The sequence below is a fragment of the Myiozetetes cayanensis genome, unplaced genomic scaffold, assembly GCF_022539395.1.
Source record: "Myiozetetes cayanensis isolate MyiCay16 unplaced genomic scaffold, myiCay2020 scf42, whole genome shotgun sequence".
In the NCBI taxonomy this organism is placed as follows: domain Eukaryota; kingdom Metazoa; phylum Chordata; class Aves; order Passeriformes; family Tyrannidae; genus Myiozetetes; species Myiozetetes cayanensis.
The window spans coordinates 428,233-450,894 of record NW_026087654.1 but is presented as its reverse complement, the minus strand read 5'-3'; the positions used below and the strand labels follow the sequence as shown (position 1 = coordinate 450,894).

At 39.4% G+C, this 22,662-nt stretch overlaps 1 protein-coding gene across 7 annotated transcripts in view; it reads right to left on the bottom strand.

Moving 5' to 3' along the window:
- The window catches only part of INPP4B (inositol polyphosphate-4-phosphatase type II B), a 312,544-nt gene that overhangs the window by 159,261 nt on the left and 130,621 nt on the right, over window positions 1-22,662 (bottom strand). For 6 of the 7 annotated variants that reach the window (XM_050330616.1, XM_050330613.1, XM_050330615.1 and 3 more), the window contains 2 exons: window positions 13,233-13,351; window positions 11,217-11,333 (listed from right to left, as the gene is read on the bottom strand). In XM_050330616.1, the coding sequence (XP_050186573.1) occupies window positions 11,217-11,333; window positions 13,233-13,351 (236 nt within the window). Of the gene's footprint in view, window positions 1-11,216; window positions 11,334-13,232; window positions 13,352-17,460; window positions 17,486-22,662 lie in introns of those variants that run through there. The other variant, XM_050330619.1, reaches the window with a different exon arrangement.

Genomic DNA, 22,662 nt, shown 5'->3' with positions numbered 1-22,662 from the left:
CATGGTAGTACACTCTGCTCTTACCTGGAGATCCAATGATTTTCTTTCTTTCACTAAAAATACAGTGACAAATGCCCAGTCTTACCTTAGAACCAAAAACCTGAGCAACCTAGACAACTATACATAACAGTGAGACACACAAATTAAGACGGCTTCAGTCTCCACCAAAAATGATTGTCAAGTCAGATGTCAAGTCAGATCAATGTAATAGACATGTATTCAAAAATTTTTTGTCACCTCACAAGCATACATACACTGCAAGTGGTGCAAATGTACTATTCCTGATGTGTAGGACATGCCTGCTAATCAACTTGTAGAGAAAACACCTTCCTCTCCAGTGAGAGCCCTCTAAATTTCACTTGAAGATAGTTCAGGTGTATATGTTTTACATTCAAAAGTGATAGAAGAGCCTTTGCTAATTGTTATCTTTGGTTTTTTGCTTCAAACTAAGTTACCTTGATAGCCCTGTGAAGCATTACAATGGTTATGTTTTTAAGGCTGTGCCTTACTGAAATGTGCTGAAGCCTGCAGGGAAAGCTGGGTTAGAAAACCCCAGTAAAATAGGAAGTCATACTGTTCCCTACTCTGAATTGGAGTGGGGAAAATGAAATAAGAAAAGAAAAAAGTAATTTTATTAAAGTGGTTTGGATAATTGTGACTTGCAGGTTTTTCATTTCACATTACTGAGACTGCATATATGGCAAAGGATTTAAGGATAATAAGACTGCAAGAATAAACATTAGCAGCTGCATGGTACTATAAAAGTCTTCAACTATTCTTGCTTTAAAAATACCATGACTGTGATAAAAAGAACTGGGTGGGGGGAGGGGAACCTAACCAAATTCTCAACACTGAAGAATGCTGAAAAGAACAACAAAAAGACTAACTAGAATCATAATTAATGTCACTGTGCCACTGAGTCCTTGGTTATAATAAATGATCTCATCAATAAGTAATAAATTAAAGGTGTGGGAAGTCAATTTACTCTTCAGTGAAAGGGAATGTCCCTCAGATACCACAAAGCACCCTAATACTCCAAAGCTGCTGATACTCTTGTTCAGTGTTTTATTCACTGAAGCCTTGCGTTTCCAATTTTTGCTGTTAATAATTGTCCATCACAGTTATAATGTTGAGATTTTGAGGGAACCAAACGCACTAAATTTTGATCACACTATAGACTGTGTTTGTCCTTTGTTCTCCTGGCTTTCCAGCCATCATGACAAAAGCTGCAAACAGATCCTTAAAAAAAAAAAAGTATGTTAAAAGACAGGGTTTTTTTCATCCCTTCGTGATCATGGTGAACAGTACAAAACTAAGAACAGATCAAAACAAAATCCTCATTTCTGGCATGAAGAAAGCCAAGCATGGAGAATTTCAGCCACATGGGAATTTGTTTCTGTAAAATACAGCATAATGATTACATAAAGAGGCTTTGATTACTGTAAAATTCAATGATACATGCATTTCTAACAGCATTGGAAATCCTAAATGATTACACAAGCCTTTCATGTTTATTCATCAAATATTTAAAATACAGCATAATACAAAACATTTAACTAGTTCACTCTGAGAGCAATTTGCTATGCTCTTCTAGCAAAAACTTGCTCAAGAAGATAAAGTCTCATGTTACATTCAAAGCATATTTCTTATGTGATTTTTAAGTAGAATTATTTGCTCAGCTTTAGTTTTTAAGTACATTTCAAATGTAAACATTGACTGGTACAAACTGTAAGACACTTCTGTGAGACACACGGTAGAGGGTGAAAAATCTGTTCTAATAGGTTGAATTTTCTCTGTTTTCAATTTCACAGAATACACACCCCAAAACTTCAAAAGAAAAATCTGTTTCCAACCTGTTTTTAAATGCCTGCTTTCATAACACAAAAGCAAGAGCCAACTTACCACTTCTCCCTGTACCTTTCTTTTCATCTTTTCAGTCCTTATTGCACCTAAATATATTCAACACTATGCAGAAATAATTGTGCCACTAAAGGGTTAGGTTTTAAATATACTGTACTTTCTATTTTACATCAATATCTACAACGGGAAGAGTTAGCTAGCAAAGTAAGCCTTCACATAGGAATTAGTAGGGCTCATTGAAACAACTTTAAACTAGATTTGAAGGGTGAAAGGGGTAAAACCAGGCTCACTGAAGACAAGCCTGAGGGCTGCAGGCAACAGTCTGAGGGGCTGTAGGCTAGTGAGGTTCTGTCACTCCAGTGGAGATAGGGGATGGAGATCCATGTGACAGTAAAAATTCAAGGGTTATTGAGGTGTTAGAATCCACAAAAGCACCTGAGAACAGTCAGACAGGAATTCAGTTTTCTCCCCCTAGAAGGGTTTTGTGAACAACAGCGGAGTTGAAGTGCATCTACACCAGCGCATGCAGCATCTGCAAGAGAAGCTGGAAGCCTTTGTGCAGTGTGAACACTATAACACAGCTGCCAACGTGGAAATATGCTAGGGTGATTTGCACAACTGCAGTGGTGTAATGGATGGCTATAAATCCTTCAGAAGGGATAGGCAAGGAAGGAGAGGTGGTGAGGTAGCCCTGCATCTTAGGGAGAGTTTTGATTGCCTAGAACTTAATGATGGTGACAATAGGGATGAATGTTTACAGGTAAGGATCAAAGGGATGGTCAACAAGACAGACAGACCACCCAATCAGGAGGAAACAGTGGACAAAATATTCTATAAGGAGTTGGGAGAAGTCTCACTATCACCAGTCCTTGCTCTTGAGGGGGAATTTGAACTTACCAGATATCTGCTGAAAATACAACCCAGCAGAGAGGAAACAGTCCAGGAGTTTCCTGGAGTGTGTGGAAGAGACATTCCTGACACAGCTGGTGAATCAGCCAACTAGGGAGGGCACCTCACTAGACCTGTTGCTTATGAACAGAGAAGGACTGGTGGGTGATGCTATGGTTGGAGGCCATGGGCACAGTGATCACAAAGTGATGAGAGTTTCCAGTTCTCAGAAAAGTAAGGAAGGGGCATCAGCAGAACTGCCATGCTGGACTTCCAGAGGGCAAACTTTGGTCTGTTTAGGAACCTAGTGAACAGAGGCCCTTGGGAGTCAGCCCCAAGGGGCAAAGGAATGCAGCAAGGCTGGACAGTCTTCAAGAAGGAAATTGTAAAGACACAGGAGCAGGACATCCCCATGTGCCAAAAGATGAACTGGCAGAGAAGAAGACCAGCCTGGCTGTGAACAGAGAGCTTCAGCTGGAGGTCTGGAAGAAAAAGATTCTGTGACCTTTGCAGGAAATGGAAAGCAACTCAGGAGGACTACAAGGATGCCATTAGGTTATGCAGGGAGAAAATTAGAAAGCCCAGCTAGAACTTCATCTGGCTTCTGTCATAGAAGACAATAAAAAATGTTTCTATAAATACATTAGCAATAAAAGGAGGGCTAAGGAGAATCTCCACCATTATTGGATGCAGGGGCACACAGAATGACAAAGGATAGGACTGAGGTACTTAATGCCTTTTTTGCCTCAGAGTCTATTAGCAAGACCAGTTGTTTGGGTACCCAGACCCTTGAGCTGGAAGAACTGATCATTCACCTGACCGTAAATACAAAACTGCCAGTGAGAACAAACAAAGTTTATCCTTTGAGTCCCTCAAACATTTCCAAGCTGCTTCATTTAGTTTAAAGAAATTCATTTAGTTTAAGGAAAGCCCAGTACCTGGGCTGCTCATGAGGGCTGCAGTACTCAGCCTACTGGCAGCACCAGCCATCCCTCCTGAGGAGCAGCTCCTTCAGTGCCTGGTGCAGGGGACACCAGAGTCAAAGGCACTGGGGGGAAAGCAGATCAACCTTCTGAAAGGACAGAAGTAGATCCTTCAACTTGAGATCATGTTTTCACAGCCAGGTTTGCTCCACACTGACTAAAGAAATGGTATGCCACGTTTTTTCTCGATTCACTGCAGCATGCACATTTCACAGGAAAACATCCCAGCCTTCTAGAGTAGGCATGTGCCCGTTAACATTAAGAGCCATCATTAGAAATGATAGGGCAGTGCAATACCACCTTGGATTTGTTTGACTGTACTGATGCGCTCTGTGCTGGTCTAGTAAGGGATAGAGCAATGAAATCCACAGCTGGTTAAAATAAAATCTTCAGGAAAATGTTATCATTTACTAACTGGTTCCCTCTTTCTAAGCAATTTTCAAGGTAGCCCTTTATACTGTTACAGAATACCATCGGTCTCATCACTAAGTAGTTTTACAAATCTTTTCCAATGTCACCTTTTAGAGCAAACCTTTGCCTGATGTGAGGCAGCAGTAGCATTTGGTTGGCAGAGTAGTTAAAAAAGTAAAAGAAAATGGAAAATTAATGAACAGTAGGTTACATTTTTCCCTGAAGATACAGCAACAGGGAGGAGTTTGCGTCTCCTCTACTTGAGGAGGAAAAAAAATAATAATAAAAGGGTTGGGGAAAAAGTAGGATGTTTTCAAAGAAAGAAAGATATCTGCAAAGTCAAATCCTCCCACTGAATTTTCAAGGGCAAGGTGCAAAGAGTAGTAAGGCTACAAATGGACTTTAAGTCTATACCTGTAACTTTCTCAGTCTTGACACTTATCCTCAATTCTCTTACAGATATACTAAGATATATAAAACCTTTTTGTACCCTCAGCCACTTCAAAGAAAGGTTTTATTTCAATATAAAGCCAAAGGAAAGTCATCAGTTTGAATTTCCCTTAATGTATCCAAGACTTATAAAAATTAGTGAGAAAGACTGACAATAGTGCTTTAGGTGAATTCCACATGCATGTGCCCAGAAGAATGAAAACCATTCCGCTCCCCCTCAAGATCTCTAATAATGGTGCTTAGTAAGAATATCTGGTTTGTTGCAAAAAGAAAACTAAATCTACCATCAGGTATATATTTGTGGGAAAAAAAAAAAAAAAAGATGATTTTGAAGAGAGTCATGAACATCTAAAGCTTTATTGCAAGTACGTCTGTGGGTAGGACTGCACTACTGTACAGTACTGCTCTATTAAGAAGAATGTGGTAATGAGAGTCTCTAATTTAAGGCAACATTTCCATGCAAATCCTGCAGAGATGGCAGCAAACAGAACTTGGAAAAGGAAGACTTAAGTGTTTTTTTCTTCAAAAAAAGTAGAGCACTTTCAACATCACTTCAATTTCTGAAGAAATACAGCTTCAGTAGTTTTAGTGTTCACAAGAGTGAGGCACTAAGTGCACTCCGGTACAGGTTGAGCTCAGGAAGGTGATGTGCAAGATTTCACATTTATCTCTGCTAATGCATTTCATGCCCTGCTTTGGAGTGCTCCTAATATTCAAAATATTCAAGTCGTGTGTCTCTTCAGCAGAGATGGCAAACCACACTAAACTGCATGGTGATGGTGTGACAGAGATCGATGCCCACGAGGGAACGCGGAACGCTGTCACTTCAGATTTGGCTTCACAACTGATCTGAAAATGCCTCTTGTCATGATGAACAGGCTTCATTTTCCACTCATCCTGGTGGGATTCAATTTTAAAAAGGGATACTTGCAATATAAAAAACATACAAGGCAAAACCTTTTGCAAATTTTCATTCCTAGTGAGCAAGTTTAATAGAATATTCAAACCTCAACAGCTGAAAGACATATAATTTAAAAAACCTAAAATTGTCACTTCATAACATATGTTTCCATGTCCAAAACTGAACTTCTGTCCCCATTACTCCCAAAATTATGCAATTAATCTAATGTTATTCTCAGTGACTAAATTTGGGAAGTAACAAATGCAAGAGCAGTGTGTTGAATGTGTAGTATTTCAACTGTATTGTACACATTCAGCTTCTCTTTGTCCTCAGGAGGTAACGTTAGAGTAGTTGTTTGTATCTTCAGTACCACATGTGAACTCCAGTAATTCTGGAGTTCAGAATTGGAAAAATCCAAAGGAGATGATTTTTGAAGGGGTGATGCACAGACCAGATACAGAAAGTTGTCACCAGGTACAGAAAGTTGTTCCTGTCCTCTGCTTCCAGAACTTATCCAGTGTGGATCTGAAGAAGGAGGCACAACTCACTGCATGTCATACCAGAACATTAGAACAGAATTTAACTCAAGATCTTGTTGCATTAAAACAAACAAAATCCCAACATGTAAGATTCAAACATTTTAAAACCTGCTTTACAGACAGAAAAGTCAGTGTAGTAAGAGTTTAAGCTGTAGGTCTAACAGCATTAAACAAACACAAATCAGATGTTGATGCAGCAACAGAAGAACCAATCTTGGGAAACAATCAAACAAAAGCCTCACCATGGTTACATGTTCCAGTACTTGTCTAAAAACACACCCACACTGCTCTGCTCAGTGAAGTTCAGAACACTTACTGCAGGACACACACAAATATACTCTAAATACACAACAAAGACTGCTGCCTCACCAATTAGTCACTATGATTTCCCTCCTCTTAAGGTAACACAAATTCATCAGTTCTATATTTGCTGGGGATCTTATGTGGCAGTGATGCCTGACTTGTGCTAAGCAGTATTTTCACAGCTTTAAAACCTGCTAGACCAAACTGGGAAAACCTGCATGCCTGTAAGAAAGATAAGAACAGTACTCTTGTGCAGAAGTAGTACAGAGGTAATATTTGAACAGCTTTTGAGCCCATAATTCTGATCTTATTGGACAATGACTTAAAGAACAGGCACAGCCCCAGCACTACAACAAAACCCAACTATCTAAAATCTTAAAAACTGTGTAGCTCAAGCCAGTTAAAAATAAATTTGCTCATGGTAATATGGGAAGAAAATCTTTGTGATGTAGGAACAGATGTCACTGTACATTTTTCATACTATGACATTACCCGCTGTTTTGTATGCATGGCTTCACTGGATATATGTAAATTATATTTCATAAACACTTTAACTTCTTTGTTCTAGCTATATCAAAGTAAAGTAGGAATAGCCTAGTCTTTATTAGAAGTTTCTATTTACACAAAAACTGAAGAGTAACCAATGACTTAGAATCAGAGAATACGTCAAGTTGGAAGGGACCCATCAGGGTCATCCAGTCCAACTCCTGGTCCTGCACAAGACAGCTCCAAAAATCACACCATGTGCCTGAGAGCATTGTCCAAACACTTCCTGAACTCTGTCAGGCTTGCAGCTGTGACCACTTCTCTGGGGAGCCTGTTCCAGTGCCCCAACACCCTCTAGGGGAAGAACCTTTTTCTGATATCCAACCCAAACATCCCCTGACACAACTTCAGACCATTTCCTCAGGTCCTGTCACTTGTCACCAGAAAGAACAGATCAATGCCTGTCCCTCCTCTTCCTGCCACGAGGAAGTTGTAACTACAATGAGGTCTCCCCTCAGTTTCCTCTTCTCCAGGCTGAACAGACCAAGTGTCCTCAGCTGCTCCTCATATGGTTTCCCCTCATGCTCTTCATCATCTTTGTTACCCTCCTTTGGACACTTTCTAAGATCTTAATATCTTTCCTATATTGTGGTGCCCAAAACTGCCACAATATTCAAGGTGAGGCTGCCCCAGTGCAGAGCAGAGCAGGACAATCCCCTCCCTCGCCCAGCTGGCGATGCTTTGCCTGATGCTCCCCAGGACCAGGCTGGCCCTCCTGGCTGCCAGGGCACTGCTGACTCATATTCCACTTGATGTCAACCAGGACCCTCAGGTCCCTTTCCCAGCACTGCTTTCCAGCATCTAATTCCCCGGTCCATACATCCTGAGCTGCCCCATCCCAGGTACAGAATTCAGCACTTTCCCCTGTTGAGCTTTATATAGTTGGTGATTGCCCAGCTCTCCAATTTGTCAAGGTCTCTCTGCAGGGCCTCTCTACTTTGAGGGAGTCAACAGCTCTTCCTAGTTTTGTGTCATCTGCAAACTTGCTTAGTGTCCCTTCCAGTCCTGCATCCAAGTAATTTATGAAGATACTGAAGAGCACAGGGTCCAAGATAGAGCCCTGTGGAACCCCACTAGTGACAGGTCAACTCATTCACTGTTATCCTCTGTGCTCAACCCATGAGCCATTGCTCACCCACCACATGATGTGTTTATCCAGCCATGTGCTGTCCAGCAGGATACTCTCAGAGACAGTATTGAAAGCTTTACTGATATCCAAAAAGATTACATCAACTGGTTTCCCTTGATCAACTAGGTGGACTAGTCAAAACAAACAAGCAAAAAAAAAAATCTGTTTCATTATATTAAAAACCTCAATTACAGAAAGCCTGACACAGCCAAGATATAATTATGATGAACATCAGACAGAGATACATAAAAAGTGAAAAGTGCAGTCAGAACAGTCAGTGTGTCAAGCAGAGTGAATGTGATCCCAGCTGCACAGTACTTCAACGTAATTAAACCACACTTCTTACATAATTTAAGTCAAATGACAGGCAAGAGTAAAGTTAACTATCTGCTTTCTGGTACAGGAATACCAGCATTGCAAGGCTATTAAAATCTTTTTTTAAAGAGCATCACAAATACCATGTCAGCAGTGCCAAAAAAAAATTTTGGTTGTTTCTCAGTGGGAAGCATCCCCCTTCACTTCAGCATTTACGACCTGTGTGCACAAATCAAGCAATATTTAATTATTTTTGTATTATAGCAAAAATCCAGCAAGTTTGAAAATGAGACCTAATTCTTTTGTATAGACAGAGCCTGGTTTAGGCAAGAAACAAGAAAATGCTTTACCCTATGATGTACCCACTGCCCTTACCCTGCCTTCTCTACACTCTTCTATTTGTCACAGTAAAACCCCGCTGAGTTTAATTAATGCACAGAATTCACTTCCTATAGTTACATTTTATTACAAGAGAAATAAGACAAGTTAAACTATTTCTTTGTGACAAGAGATGTTAGCAGCTTTGAGCTTATTAACAGAAGTAACAAATAGTGTAGCCCTGATGTTGATGGTAGTAGTACTGTACTGTAGCTTTTTGCCCAATTTTGGCAAAATATTTTGCAGTCAGATCCAAGGGTTATTTCTGCCCTAAATGCTCAATTATATGAGCTGGTGATTGATCTGGAAGTATATCCCAGAAGACCAAGGTATACCTAACAGCCTTGGATTCCCCTCCACCCCTGAGTAGTTTATCTGTCCGTTTGGAGGAATGGTAGGGCTACATTTTACAGCTATCAGTTGTGGCAGCAGCTCTTGAGGAACAAGAAAGCCAACTTTACTGTAGCCTGGACAATCAGAACAGTAAAGCCACAGCACTTGGAGCAGTGTTAATGCCAAAGAGACACAACCCATCCCTTGGGTCATGAAGCAAGCATTGAGGTCTGTGCTGTTGCAGCTATGCTGGCAATGATATCAAGCTATATCTCATTCAACCCGACTTTTATGAATATATATAAGCATCCAGGCTCAAAAAAAGTCACCTGAACTAATAGAAAGTGCAATAGCTTCCAATTATAGGTAAGCAAGTCAAGCTATTAGTTTTATTGTCACTGACATTCTAGGATGTAAATAGAAGTCTAAATATTTCCACAAATGAAGTTGCAACCGGGGTGGCCTGGGGTCATTCATACAAGCTGCAGTCCACCTTGATTTAAATCTTAGAGCTTATCTAATTTTTTTCTTACCTAAAACACTCAACGTACATAAACCAGAGATGGGATAAACATTTCCCCTTCAAAAAGGTACTATAAACTGTAGATCTAGAATGTTTCACATAGGAATAAATGTTATGACAAAAGGGAAAAGTATTCTCTCTCATATCTTACGAGCTATGTTAATGCGATTCTCAGGGAGATGCTCTAGTCCTGTACTATAATGGTAAGGAACAGTTATAAAAAGTTCTTATAGGCTTGCAAAAAGCTTATCAAACTATATTTATTCTCTAGGTTAGATCTTCTCCTGTATAACAAGCTTGTAGTAGTACAGGGACAACTCTATGAAGTCCACTTTTTTCTCTTACTGATAGGATATTATTATCCATCATCTGTCAGTCACAATGAAACCAGAAGGGACAAAATCAAACTTCACTCAATTCTTGTTACCTGTTCACAGTTGACAACTCTATTGACTAAACAGCAGATCCCATTTTAAGCCTCTGTAGTCTAATCCATAACCAAAAATTAAAACATATACATTGGGAAAATGCACATTAATGCCCTTTCCCTATTATTTTTAAACAGAAAAAGCACAGTGAGAAGACAGAACCAACATGTTTGCTCAAAAAGGTTAAAAATTTAAACAAACATGTCCACTAGTTTTTACCAAAAAATAAATTAGGAGTTCTCTAAACATAGAACTTCACTTTTGTAAGCAGTTCAAAGAGAGTCTAAAGTTGTAAATTATGCCTGTAATTTCCTTCTTATAGATAATGAACACATATACAGTCATGACATAAACTTGAACAGTCTTTAATCATACTGTGTGCCAATTACAGATACATAAAGAGCAATTCAGCTAATTAAATACAGGTGTCAAGGGCCATTCTTGATGCCCAAGAGAAAACTATCAGCTGGACTCCAGATGCCACAGAAGAAAAACACAGTTCTCTTGTAGGTCCTATGACGACATTTAGATCTGTAAGAGTGTCTTAGATCACCTGGAGCACAAGGCACTCAAAGTCTGTATTTGGCAGTTAAATCCTTCAAATAGTCCCACTGACCTCCACATATCATCTCAAGTGCATAACTTTCCCATAATAAAAAGCTGACTCTGTATCCAAAAATGTACAACAGCAGAACCCCAAAGGATTCACCTTTAGCAGTGACACTGTAGAGCTTGGACTTTTACAAATCAATAACAGTAGCAGTCACAGAAAAGCCACTCCTCACACAAGTGATTTAAATAAAATATGATTATCTCTCTCATACTTCAGGTTACAGGCTCTACTGTCATTCTGGTTTGGTAAAATATTAGAAACTTATTTCTGAAAAATTATTTGCAATGGTGTTATCTCAGTCTATTCCACATGTTCTCTGCCCTCAAAAACCACACAAGAGCAATTTTTGTTTGCCAGGAATAGCTGTGTTGATTCATGTAACCAACTAAAAAGCCAACAGCAAAGTGTCCATCTTAAGTGCATGGCTTTCTTTCTCTATTCTCTAATATAGCAACAAAAGATAAAGTAGATTTTCGGCACATAAGAAAAACAAAACCAATTTCTATATCAACCTATTTCCCCAAATTGCAAATTTGCCAAAGAGAGACAAAGAGCAACATGGCAAGAAAAATCTTCCTTGGTAAGACTTGTGGAAGAAATGAGGCAAAGCACTTACCGTGTCTTGAGATTTATCTTTGACATCATAGACCGTCAGTTTTATTTTAGTCTCCTCATAGATGGGGTATTCCGGTGGGAATGTCACACCAGTCAAAAACAGTGGATCTCTTGTACCCTGTGTAACATGAGTAAACATTCAGTAAGGTAACAGCTGTGCAATGTGTAGTATGTCAGCATGGAGGTATAGAAACCCAAAAGATGTCAGCTGTCTGCAGCAGAGAGATGGCAATAGATAAGTATTGCTACCCAATCAATTAAAAAACCAGACAAGTTTAAAACTTTGCCAGGAAAATTTAAAAGCAAACAAACAAACAAACAAATAAACAAACCCCAAACAAAACCACAACAACTTTCTGGAAAGTTTTTTAACTGGAAAAGATATTAAGTGTTGCTGAAACAGAGCCTAGCAACACGTCTTTAAACAGCTCAGCAGCAGATATCAGTATCTGGAATACAACCTGTAATAACCAAACCCTTTCTTACTCCCACGACACTTTCTGAAAGTACCGCAATTTCATCTTGATTTACATGAACTAAAGATATAACTTGCATGCACATACAAAATAGAGCGATCTTCATTAAGCCAAATAATAAGTGCACAGAAATGCTACAGAGACTCTCTGTATTACATTAAGGATATTGACTAGTGGAGAGGGGATTGAAATACCCCTTTTTAGGCAGTAGTGCAGTAAATTAACATTCCTGTGCTTTGTAACATTATGATTTATAACTAAAAGCTGTACACAGAAGTAACTATATCATAGCTTCAGATATACAATTAAATGAATCATACAAAATGTTGTCTATAAGTTCTTAATGTTAAATTATACTTGATTTCCAAAGATTACCAGAGGCTTACGTATCCTTAAATTTTCCATTAAGTAAAAAAAAGGCTTGTGCATGATAAAGATAATTTATCTTAAAGAAAATAACTTTCTGTGCCCTTGCCCCTTCCCCTCCTCCAAAATTTAACTAAAAAGATGAGAGACTTGACAAAACGAATTCAGAAATGTATTGAGATCTAGGACATTGTGTTAGAAAATGAATCAACTTCTATAAAAAAAAATACAAATATCTATTCCATCTTCTGCACAACATCATTCCAGACAGTCTGCAATGAAGCATCCTAATCAGATATAAGACATCTGAATTAAGCAGTTTCAGGATGGTTGAGGGCTGAAAGCACAATAATTTAATTAGTAGTTGGTCGAAAGTAATCACACAAAGAGCTCATGAAATATTCTCATTGTATTTAACAGTTAAAACAAGCCTTTGACAAAATCGCATGTGTGTGTTTACCATAAGCCTTCCCTGTTCTTAATGAGTCTCTCTGGTAAGTTAAGCAAGTTACACCTACATTGCCTGCACACATTTAATTTTCTCTGAATCATTTTTGCTGTTTCTGACACTGATGCTTACACGGCAATGTGAGGACAAGCAAAGCAGCCTCAGACAGCTTTTGTGGTAATACATGATGCAAGTTGCTAATTATTTTGTATAAAGTCACAGACATTACGTACACATTTTCTTTTCTCAAGTTATAGAAGTAGGGTAATATTTTTCAAATTGCAAAAGCACCAACTCTCTAATGGAAAAAAATAGAACAAGAAACAAATTGGAAAACAGATCACAAAACTAACGTATTTTGTCCTGCAATTTAAAAATACTTCACAAACTCACTACTACTCTTAATTCAGTTTTACTTTTCATTGCCTTGTCCCTTTATGAGAGCAACTATTCCCTGTTTCATTCCAAACCTATGTCTGGAGAACTGGAATATTCTCCATGCCTCTACTTGGAACAACAGAGCTTTCATGAAAAGTCAAGTTAATTTCTGTTTATCCTGGTTAAATGCCAAGAACTACGGAACACTTAGGTATGCTTTACTAACTGCCAGAGTGTGCTTGCCCTACCTAAGACTATGCACTAACTTGTTTTATTTCTCATTCACTTTCTAAGGAAGAAATGAGCAATTCATTAATCAACACATTCATTGAATAAGAAAGAGTCTCACCTCCACGATTTCAGTGCTTGAATACCGCGTCAAAATGTGCTCTGCTGGATGCACCACTGAGACTTGTATAAACGTATTCAGTTTTCGATCACGGGTAGCAGCCACTAGATCCTTGCATGCTGGAGACAGTACAAAATAAAAACAAAATACTCAAAAGAAAACTCTGGGAAAACGCTGTCACAGGCACAGGACAAAGCAGACCACGCTCCGGCTCCAGATTAAATCTCCGGAGACAAGTCGATTTAACAGAGGAAGTCCCTTGGAAGTAACTTACAGAAATAGGAAGTCACATGCTGCAGAACTGAACTGAGATCTCGTTTCCACTAAAAATACTTGCAGCTTCTGCAAAGCTCTCTGCCAGAGGCTCATGGGCTCCACTATATGAACGTGCGTGCGCATACACACACACTTACACACGCTGCGATAGTAGTTCGTTTTACATAAGCACTTCTTTAATTTGCCCACAAAGTCTCTCTTAGCAGCCTAACTTGATCCTCTCTTGTCTGACAATTTTCACAGCTACATGACCATTTTCAACACATTCTAAAGCAGTTAATTGCTATCAGTGATTAGGTTAGTTTATACAGTCTGTTACTATGGTATGATCTTCTTAGCAGAATTAGTTATTGGGTATAAATCTACATACCTAAAAGCAGACAGCAAAATAATCGATTCTTTTGTCAGTGACTGGCATGTAAATGAGGATATGTTCTGCCTACCTGGCATCATTATTAAAACTCATTCTACCTAATAGAGAAAATCAGTTCTTGTTTAGTAATTCATTTTTATCCTGGGTTCAGAGTCAGGCAGGTGACTGAGTTAATTTTTTTAGACTAACACACCTTGTGCCTTCTAACTGAACGGATGAAAGCACAAAAGAAAAAGGAAAAAGAGGAGGAAAGAAATAATGGCACCATTAGCTGCTCTACAGAAGGGATATGCAAGTAATGGGGCATGCACTGGCTCTAAAGCAAAACCCATCCACCTTCCATTCTTCATGAAGGAATATGCAACAGTAAACACTGTGGTGGGATCTACCAGTGATTTCCACAGTGCAACAAACTACACTGGGATCTCAGAAGCCTGAGGGAAGTAAAGAATAGCCTGCAGTTTCAGAGAGGCAAATTGTCAAGAAAGAGCTGAGGATATTTTCTAGGAGTCACTGCCAACCAGGGGCTTCCTCAAGTGAGGCTGACCTTTTACATTTTAAAAGGTGAGGCAGATTATCCTCACAGCAAGCAAACTTGGTGTGATGAGAAGTCAAGCTAGAAAAGCTCTGATACATACAAAAGGCCAATTCAGCTTAGTTTATACCTTTTTTTTTCCTTTGGGCTTAAACCTGCTGTTTGAGTAAATAAAAGGAAAACTGGCTGAAGCTTTTTTACCACTCTTTTATAACAGTTAAAAAAGGACAAGGAAACCATTAAATCTAACCTTCAGAGAATAATTTCAAGTGTTTGCTTTAGTCCAAATTGCCAAATAAATCTCTTGGTACATAGTCTCAAACTGACCCTATAATAATTTGGTGGAAAAAATGGGATAAGTATAAAAATTTGTGAATGATAAAATCTTTATGAAACAGCTTATGGAAGAGTATCAGAATCAAATAGCAAGTAGTCATCAATTCCTTCCTACTAAGACTCACCACTTTATTAAAATGACTAAATATTAGCACTACTTGACATGACCTGAAGAATTATGTGAGTAGATTTACTGAAAAGCAGTTACCAAAGCACAAAAGGTTGGGCAGACACCCACCTAATTTGAACTATGTCCTTTCTAAAAGCTGATCACAGATGCAGTACCAGATCACTGAAATTTCCACATACAGTCATTTCCCCCCCCCAAACCCTGATCTTACACCACCACACAATCCTTATATGTTGCACTCTATAGTCGCGTTTTTAGGAGACAGCACAGTAAAGCACAGTTTCAGAGGAATGGCAAGAGAGCTCATGTTCACAATCAGAAGTTGGAACACAGAGATATAGTCAAATTTTTCACACCCACCACAAAGGAAGGCTAGCCAGCTCACAATTTAATGGAATACATAGAAAAGGAAAAACAGAGAGACACAGAAACTTCATAAAAACAAAATTAGATGTCCCCCAGAAACACCACCAGTGACTCTGGCAGGAACCCTACAGCTGAACTCTTGTAAGAAGTATTAATGCATGATGAATGGAGATAAAGCCCCTACAAATAACAGTCAGATTTAATTGTGCAATGTCTCAAATACATTATCTAGATGTGACTAAACATTTCAGCTGCCAAGAGCACAGGTTTTTATCTGATTGAGAAACTTTTAACAACAAGAAGAAGATTTGCACTAAGTGGTCACCACCTCGGTGATATCTGAGCATAGGAGACAATTCATTTTAGTGACAGTAGGGTAATCCAGTCATTAGATGATTTTTTCTGTAAAAAGGAGGCTTCGCAGCATGATCTTGAATTTCACTGGATAGAGCTGACAGTAAGATAACTCTTCTGCATATTTCTGGTGGGGAGGATCAGCACAACACATCAGAACTCTTTGGGAGGCCCCAGCACAGAAGGATAAATGAAATTAAATGAAACCTGCACCTAATTCAGCAATAGCATTATTTATCTCTATTGTGACACTAGGCAACTGATGTTCACAACTACCCTGTCAGTCAGGGAGAGGATATTCAACAAGGTTATTCCTGGTAGAGAACTGAAGATCTGGTGTGACACAGAATTTGCCCGTTTAAGCCACAGTGCATCACTTCCCTCAAAAACAGCCCAAGTGAAATGTTTAACAAAACACAGGGACTACTTTTAAGTTGATGCCAAAGAACAGAAGCTTGTTATATCCTGTTCACAGCCTGGCAAGTTTCACAGCCCCATGCTGCATGATTGCCCTTTGAACCATTTTACTAGCACTATCTCTGAAAACCTTAGGTCTTCTCAAAGACACAGTCCACACTTTTCGGACACTGTGAAACATGACATGGCTGTGAAAGCAGAAGACCAGTATATGTTATACATTTAAACACATCTCTTGGGCATTATTGGCACACTACTCTAAAAGAAACTGAGGAAAACACAACCACGAAAGGGATGCTAAGGCTATTTTCTTAACCACAAATTTAACACCGTGACAGCTGGTAACAACATCAGCGCATTTTCCACCATAACCTATGCCCGAACACACCACATATGTAGGTCACTTTACTTTTCAATACTTTACTATGCTTGAATTAATTCTGGAAAAACTCCTCAACAAAACTCAGCAAAATGAAGTGACAGCTTGTACTTACATGCCAAAAGTATATGAATCTGCTCGTTGTGACTGTTGACTCAGTGTGTAAAAGCCTGAGTCATCCATTCCCCTGGTGATCCCACCTCTGCTAAGCCTATCAGCGCACAATGAATGTTTCAGGAAGAACTGCATTAGGAATAATTGATGCTTTAATATCAACAAAGAAAAAAGTTAAGATAGCAGGAAGAAACAAATCCTCGACATATTACGCAAAGGAAAAGAAGGCAAGAAAGCAGCAAAGTAGTCACTATGTGCAGAGCAGTAAGAAAGGCTGCACAGGAAAAGAATTGCTCTAGAATATATTCACAAATACTTATGTATTTTGCAAAATCCTGTGGTCTCCATATGAAACTGCCTCACCATTTAAAAAGCTTATTCCCAAAATAATAAAAGCAATAAGAATATTGTTATTTCATTTTCATTACTGTTGGCATTCTACTATTAAAACCATAACAGTATTCCTAAATGAATCACAGTAAATAAGTACTCCCTCCTCTATCAGTCATGCCTGTACATTGTCCTGTACATTCCAGCAGCACTACAAACCACACAAACCACATGTGCTGTAAACACAAACCTCACGACTGGATGTTTGGCTCTCAAGTCCTGCACTGTCAGTATTTCTCTGCTCTGTGCTGCACTGACACGATGGCTGTGCTTTTCATCCTATTGTGTGCCCATGTAAAAACAACACAAGGGAAAGACCAGCTACTGTTTCCTCAAAACCAGGCTATGTAAACACAGGAGAATCTTGCTCCACAGTTTCCCATTCACGGGATCTGGGAGAATTTTTTGAAAACATTACCTATTTATAGGAAGAGAGCACAGAGAGAAAAACTAAAAAATCCCAATGACTATATAACAATAGAAAGGGGGGAAACAAACAAAACAGAGAAACAAAAACAAAACTCAAAAATAGAAATAGCCTGGAAATTCATCATCTACCTTCTCTGAAGCTGTAACATTCTGACCAGGCACTCAGCCCTCTGCTCCAAGCACTATGCCCTCTGGAGACAGAGGAAATTAATCTGGCTGAGAAACAGGGAGATGTCGCATGTAACAGAACTGAAAAAAGATCCAGTAGCCAGAACAAACGACATGGGCAGAGGGAATGAAGGACATCCTCAGCTCAGAGGTCACAGGGTTGTTTGGGAAGGAAGCCAAGGACTAGTGCAAAAGTTAGGAAATGGCATTGAAACTGCATTATTTATTTTTGTTAGTGGGGAAAATTACAGCACATTGGTGAATTTCTTCTCGTACTCTGGTTTCACACGACGTGTGTATTAGCCTGCATAACAATTTTCAAGGTAGTTCTTGCTCTAACCTGTGACAGAAACACCATTTCCCACAGTTTTATTCCTTCCTATTTTCCAAACCAAAACAGATTCCAAGGGGTTGGCAAAGGGCAGAAATTAACCACCACAGCCCTGTTGTCTCCAGGGCATGTTATTTTGTACACTGTCAGAACAGAACAGAAAATTAGTAGTATCTGAAGACAAGGGGCATGGGAAAAGCCTGTGTGTCTCACACACAGATACGTTAACATAATGTTCGGAACTTCTTTCATTTCACTGAAAATGCAGCAGCATTATTATCCCAAAGCAACTTAGTTTATAAATAATAATGTACATTCTGTCTTGATAAACCAATTAAATGAGGTGTAGCTATTCCTTAGTGGGCAAAAGGACACATTAAATAAGAGAACACCACATTCAGACCTGTGATATATGCAGAACACTAAACTACACAGCTTGCTTTCCTCCACCCTGGGGTGTGCTATGGACGGCAGAGAGGCATAAGGGAAGATCATCACTTTTTCTGCCTCCACAGAACACACAGCACTGAAAAAAAGAATACCCTCAGTCAGGCACACATAAAAGGAATAATCCAACTTCAGAACATACAGGAAAGTTTTGTTCATAGTTTTGAATTAGGAGTGTAAATGCAAGAGGGGTGAGAACTGAACAGTGTTGTGTTCTCTGCATGGTAAAACATGCCTGAAAGCAAAAGGAGACAAAGGTTTGAGGGCTGGTATTAGCACAGAATGATGTTAATGAGCACGCCTGACACTGCTCCATAATAAATATTATTAATTGTTTTGTCTTAAATACTGCTAATTGGCTATCCCATTTATGTGCCAGCAGGAATGCTTAAGTTTGCTGACAGGTACAGTCCCTGTACCCAGGGACCACCAGAACAGGAAAGTTGCTCCCACAACAATTTGCAATGTGGACTCCCAAAAAAATTCACCATACAACACTAAATATCAAAAGATGCAGCCATAAAAATTATTATATCCACATTACTGCAAAATGAGGGCACAGTTACATAGTCATTCAACAGGTATGCAGTAGGAGGGGCAGTCATTAATTGTAATGACCAAAATAATTGCTCTGATTTGGTTAAGCACTACAATAAAAAGAAACCCTATGGAACAGAAGACTGCATTTGGAACACAGATACAAATAAGTAAAGATCCACTGATTCTCACCTAAGGTAAGGTTCAAAATCACTGTTCCTGTCTCTGGGGATGAGAGACTTCTATAAAAATAATACACCTCTTCTCTGGAACATACAGCTAAAGTAACCTAGTTATATTTTCAAGGAAATGTACATACATAAAACAATTAGTATCCTTCAGGGATGCCTGTAATTAACAGTGGGAAGAAAATTTCTACCAAGAGTCCAAGGAGAAAGAGATGACAAGGAAGTCTTACCAAATGAAGTATAAAAAACAAAAAAAGAGATCTCTATGACATCCCTACAAATACAGTTTTAGGGGTGGGGGAAACCCCAAAACCCACAAACACCACCAATATTAGCAGCATTAACCATAAATAATATATCAATATGCTGTCCAGAAAAACATCAATCGTTACCCACTTAATTTGCAGCTGAAAGAACATGATTATTTATGAGTCATTGAAATAAGATACATGAGTGCTGCTGGGGGGGGAAATTCTGTATGCTGATGGAGGGTAGGGATAAGTGATCATGCCCAGTTGAGATGCCAGCTGCACTTATCATCCTACTTGCAGATGAAGTGATAAATCCGGTTGGAACTACCACCGTGCAAATCAGAAGTGATCTATTTCAGAGTAAGCTCTGCCCACCCTTGGTTTTGCAGTACTGAAGAAATTTTAGGTTTTGTGTCTTTTGTGTTTTAGTGAAAGCCCTCCATGGCGCTAGAGCAGTAAGTAGAGCCCTTTCAAACTGCATCTTTATGTTTTCTCCAAGAAGGTTAAATAACTGCTGTTGAGGAATACATGCAGTGCAGGTAGCTCGGTGAGCAGTGGGAGCTGCAGGGTGAGCTCGGGGAGGCAGAAGCCCCAAGCAAGAGGCCGTGAACTGCAGACCCTTTACATAACAAAGGGCACGGGAACCTGAGGCACAGCCAAGTGAATGGGCACGGGGAGACACGGCAGGACCCGAGGACCCCCAGACTTTCCCTCGAGGGTATAAAAAACCCAGGGGTTCTTTTGTTCTGGATAGTCCATTACTGAGGCAGAAGCTCGAGCTGTTATGCTACTACTTAGCTATTGCACCAGAAGTATTTGAAGGACCTGGATATATGGGACTCTGTCATGGGAAACCTGGGGTGGAGTCAGAGAGGAAACCTGGTCTGACTGTGTGAGTGTGGAACGTGGAGCTGCCAAGGGACCTCGGTCCCAGCTCAGGTGGTGGATTGTGACTACCAGAGTGGCTCTGGGATGGTCAAACAGGGAAGTTTCCTTAACTGTGCAAAGGCTTAGTCTGCAACTTTTCATTGCCATTACCAGCATTCCCTGGGCAGGGGTTTCAGTTCTTCTGACGTGTTAGGGGCAGGTGTATTTCATATTATACCTCTGCTATTCAGTCTGGACAACCCCAGTTACTTATAGACTTTAAGTATGATAGATGCAAGAGGTTCATGAAACAGGCTGACTGGATCAACACACAGCTCACAGACATCCTATTTCCACTGCAGAAGTGAAGGCACAGTTACATGTGTTAGTTAAGCATCCATTCAGTGCTATTTACATTTGGTACTGCATTGATCCCTTACTAACATCAGGTGATCTGTTCCAGCACTCGCAATCATGCTCCAGTTTTATTTACAATTGTGTATGTGATGGTTCGGACTTGGCTCCTGACAAATGCCCCAACTCACAGTAACAACTCCTTCCCCCTCCCTTCTTTTCTTAGGGCAAAGGAAACAAAAATATAAAAATTGAAGAACCCGAAATCAATTATATGAAAACATATATATTTACGTATATTACAGTTATATACATTAAAATACTATGCACAAAGCGAAGGGGATCCAAACACCCACGAAGAGAAAGAGAAAAAATGGGACAGAAAGGGACAAAAACAGGATAGATGACTGATAGATAACTGACTTCCCCCACGTCTAAACTTCAGCCACACAACAGCAGCGAGGTCACAGGAAAAGGATTTCTAGCTTTGCTTGGAAAAGCTCGTTCCCTAAGTGATGAAACAAACTGCTCTTGATCAATATTTTTAAGCTCCTTTAATTTTTGAAAATGTAACTGAGAATGTACGTGCCCCTGTGTATCTTTTTCAAGCAGTTATGAAAATGTAGTTTTTCCGAAAAAGACTGCATTTCCTTACTGAGCACACTGTGCCTCTAACAGCACAGAAAACTCCTTCTCAGAGACGCTGCAGTAGTCCAGTAACAGCAAAAAAAGCTGTTTACTTTAGATTCTCAATTATCCTCTTTACCTTCTGTTCAAAACTATTCTGCTCATGGCACCAACCTCTTAATGATTTTTATGCTCTGACCTTCAGTTTTCTGGTGAGAGAAATGAGCAAGTGGCGGGAGGGGAGAGGGGGGAAGGGAAGGAGCTTGAAGCCTTACAAAAACTTGCTATATGTTACTACACTCCAAAATATATTCATATCAATCGATTTTGATACTGCTGTTTCAAGGCCATAATTTATTTTGATACTGTTGGTATTTCAGAATACCACAAAAGGGTCTAAGTCTCTTGGAAACAGAGCTAAAGACCACTTTCTCCTTCACCTTTTCCCAATATTGCTACAGTATCTAATGAAGAAATAAACTTGCTCTAATTTTTTTCAGAGGCTTCTCACTATCCCTGAAATAGAGCATCTACAAGTTAAAGTACCAGATGAAGAATCAGAAGGGCAGCAAATGATAAACAGATTTCTGTTTCTCTTTGAACTATGACCTTCTTTATCCTATAAACTCACAGAAAACAACTAGAACAACTGTAACAATTGCTTCCAGGTTTTATAAACAAAATATATTCTGCTGGTTCCTAACATTTTCCACATCTTCAGAAATAAAATAAATGTAAAAAAACACATCAGCAATACCACAAGAAGATGAAAAGAAACAAAAACGCCAAGTCTCAAAGTTTTCAGTCTGCCACATCTGTTTTTACTACAGCATACACTGCTTCCTTTGACATGAGCATTTATACACTGCTATACGAGTTGTCAAGTGAAGCATTATGTGGTTTTGATCCTCAGTGTGCAATATTACTTTACAACACTGTAGAGACAGACTTTAATATGTAAAGAAAATTCATCTGTTGCTTAGCCTTACTCCAGATCCTATGTCATCATATGCATCTTTACAAGACACTTTCAGGCTTGGCAAGGAGGGAAGCTTCCCTTGCAAAATATAGAAAGGCAGTCAAGCAACACAGTCCAGCAGCTACAGCAGACAACAAGCTTCAGAAAGAGCTCTAAACAACCTGAAATCTTTTAGGGTGCTTCTTCACTGTGGAGCAGCTGCTTTGAGCAGTTGTAACTGAGCTTCTCTGGCTCCTGGGTAGAAGTCCAGCTACAGGAGTCTAGACCCCATCAGGGAGTGACCCACCCTGTTTCACTGGCAGGTCATGCAGCCTGGACAAGACTTCAGGGGCCCTCAACTATGTTGCTGTTACCACCCAAGCTACCTGATGCTAACATTAACCTGAGTACACCTAAAGAACACTGCAGTTTTAGAGGTTGCAATAAGGATTTCACATAAACTTCTCAGGAGCTAGATCTCTAATTAATTATTAGTTAATTGACTCTGTGGTCACGGCCCTGCTGCCCATGAGACTCTGCTAATGAATAAAACTATTAATTTCTTCTGTAAGTAAAAATGTAAAATATTAAAAGTATTCACAT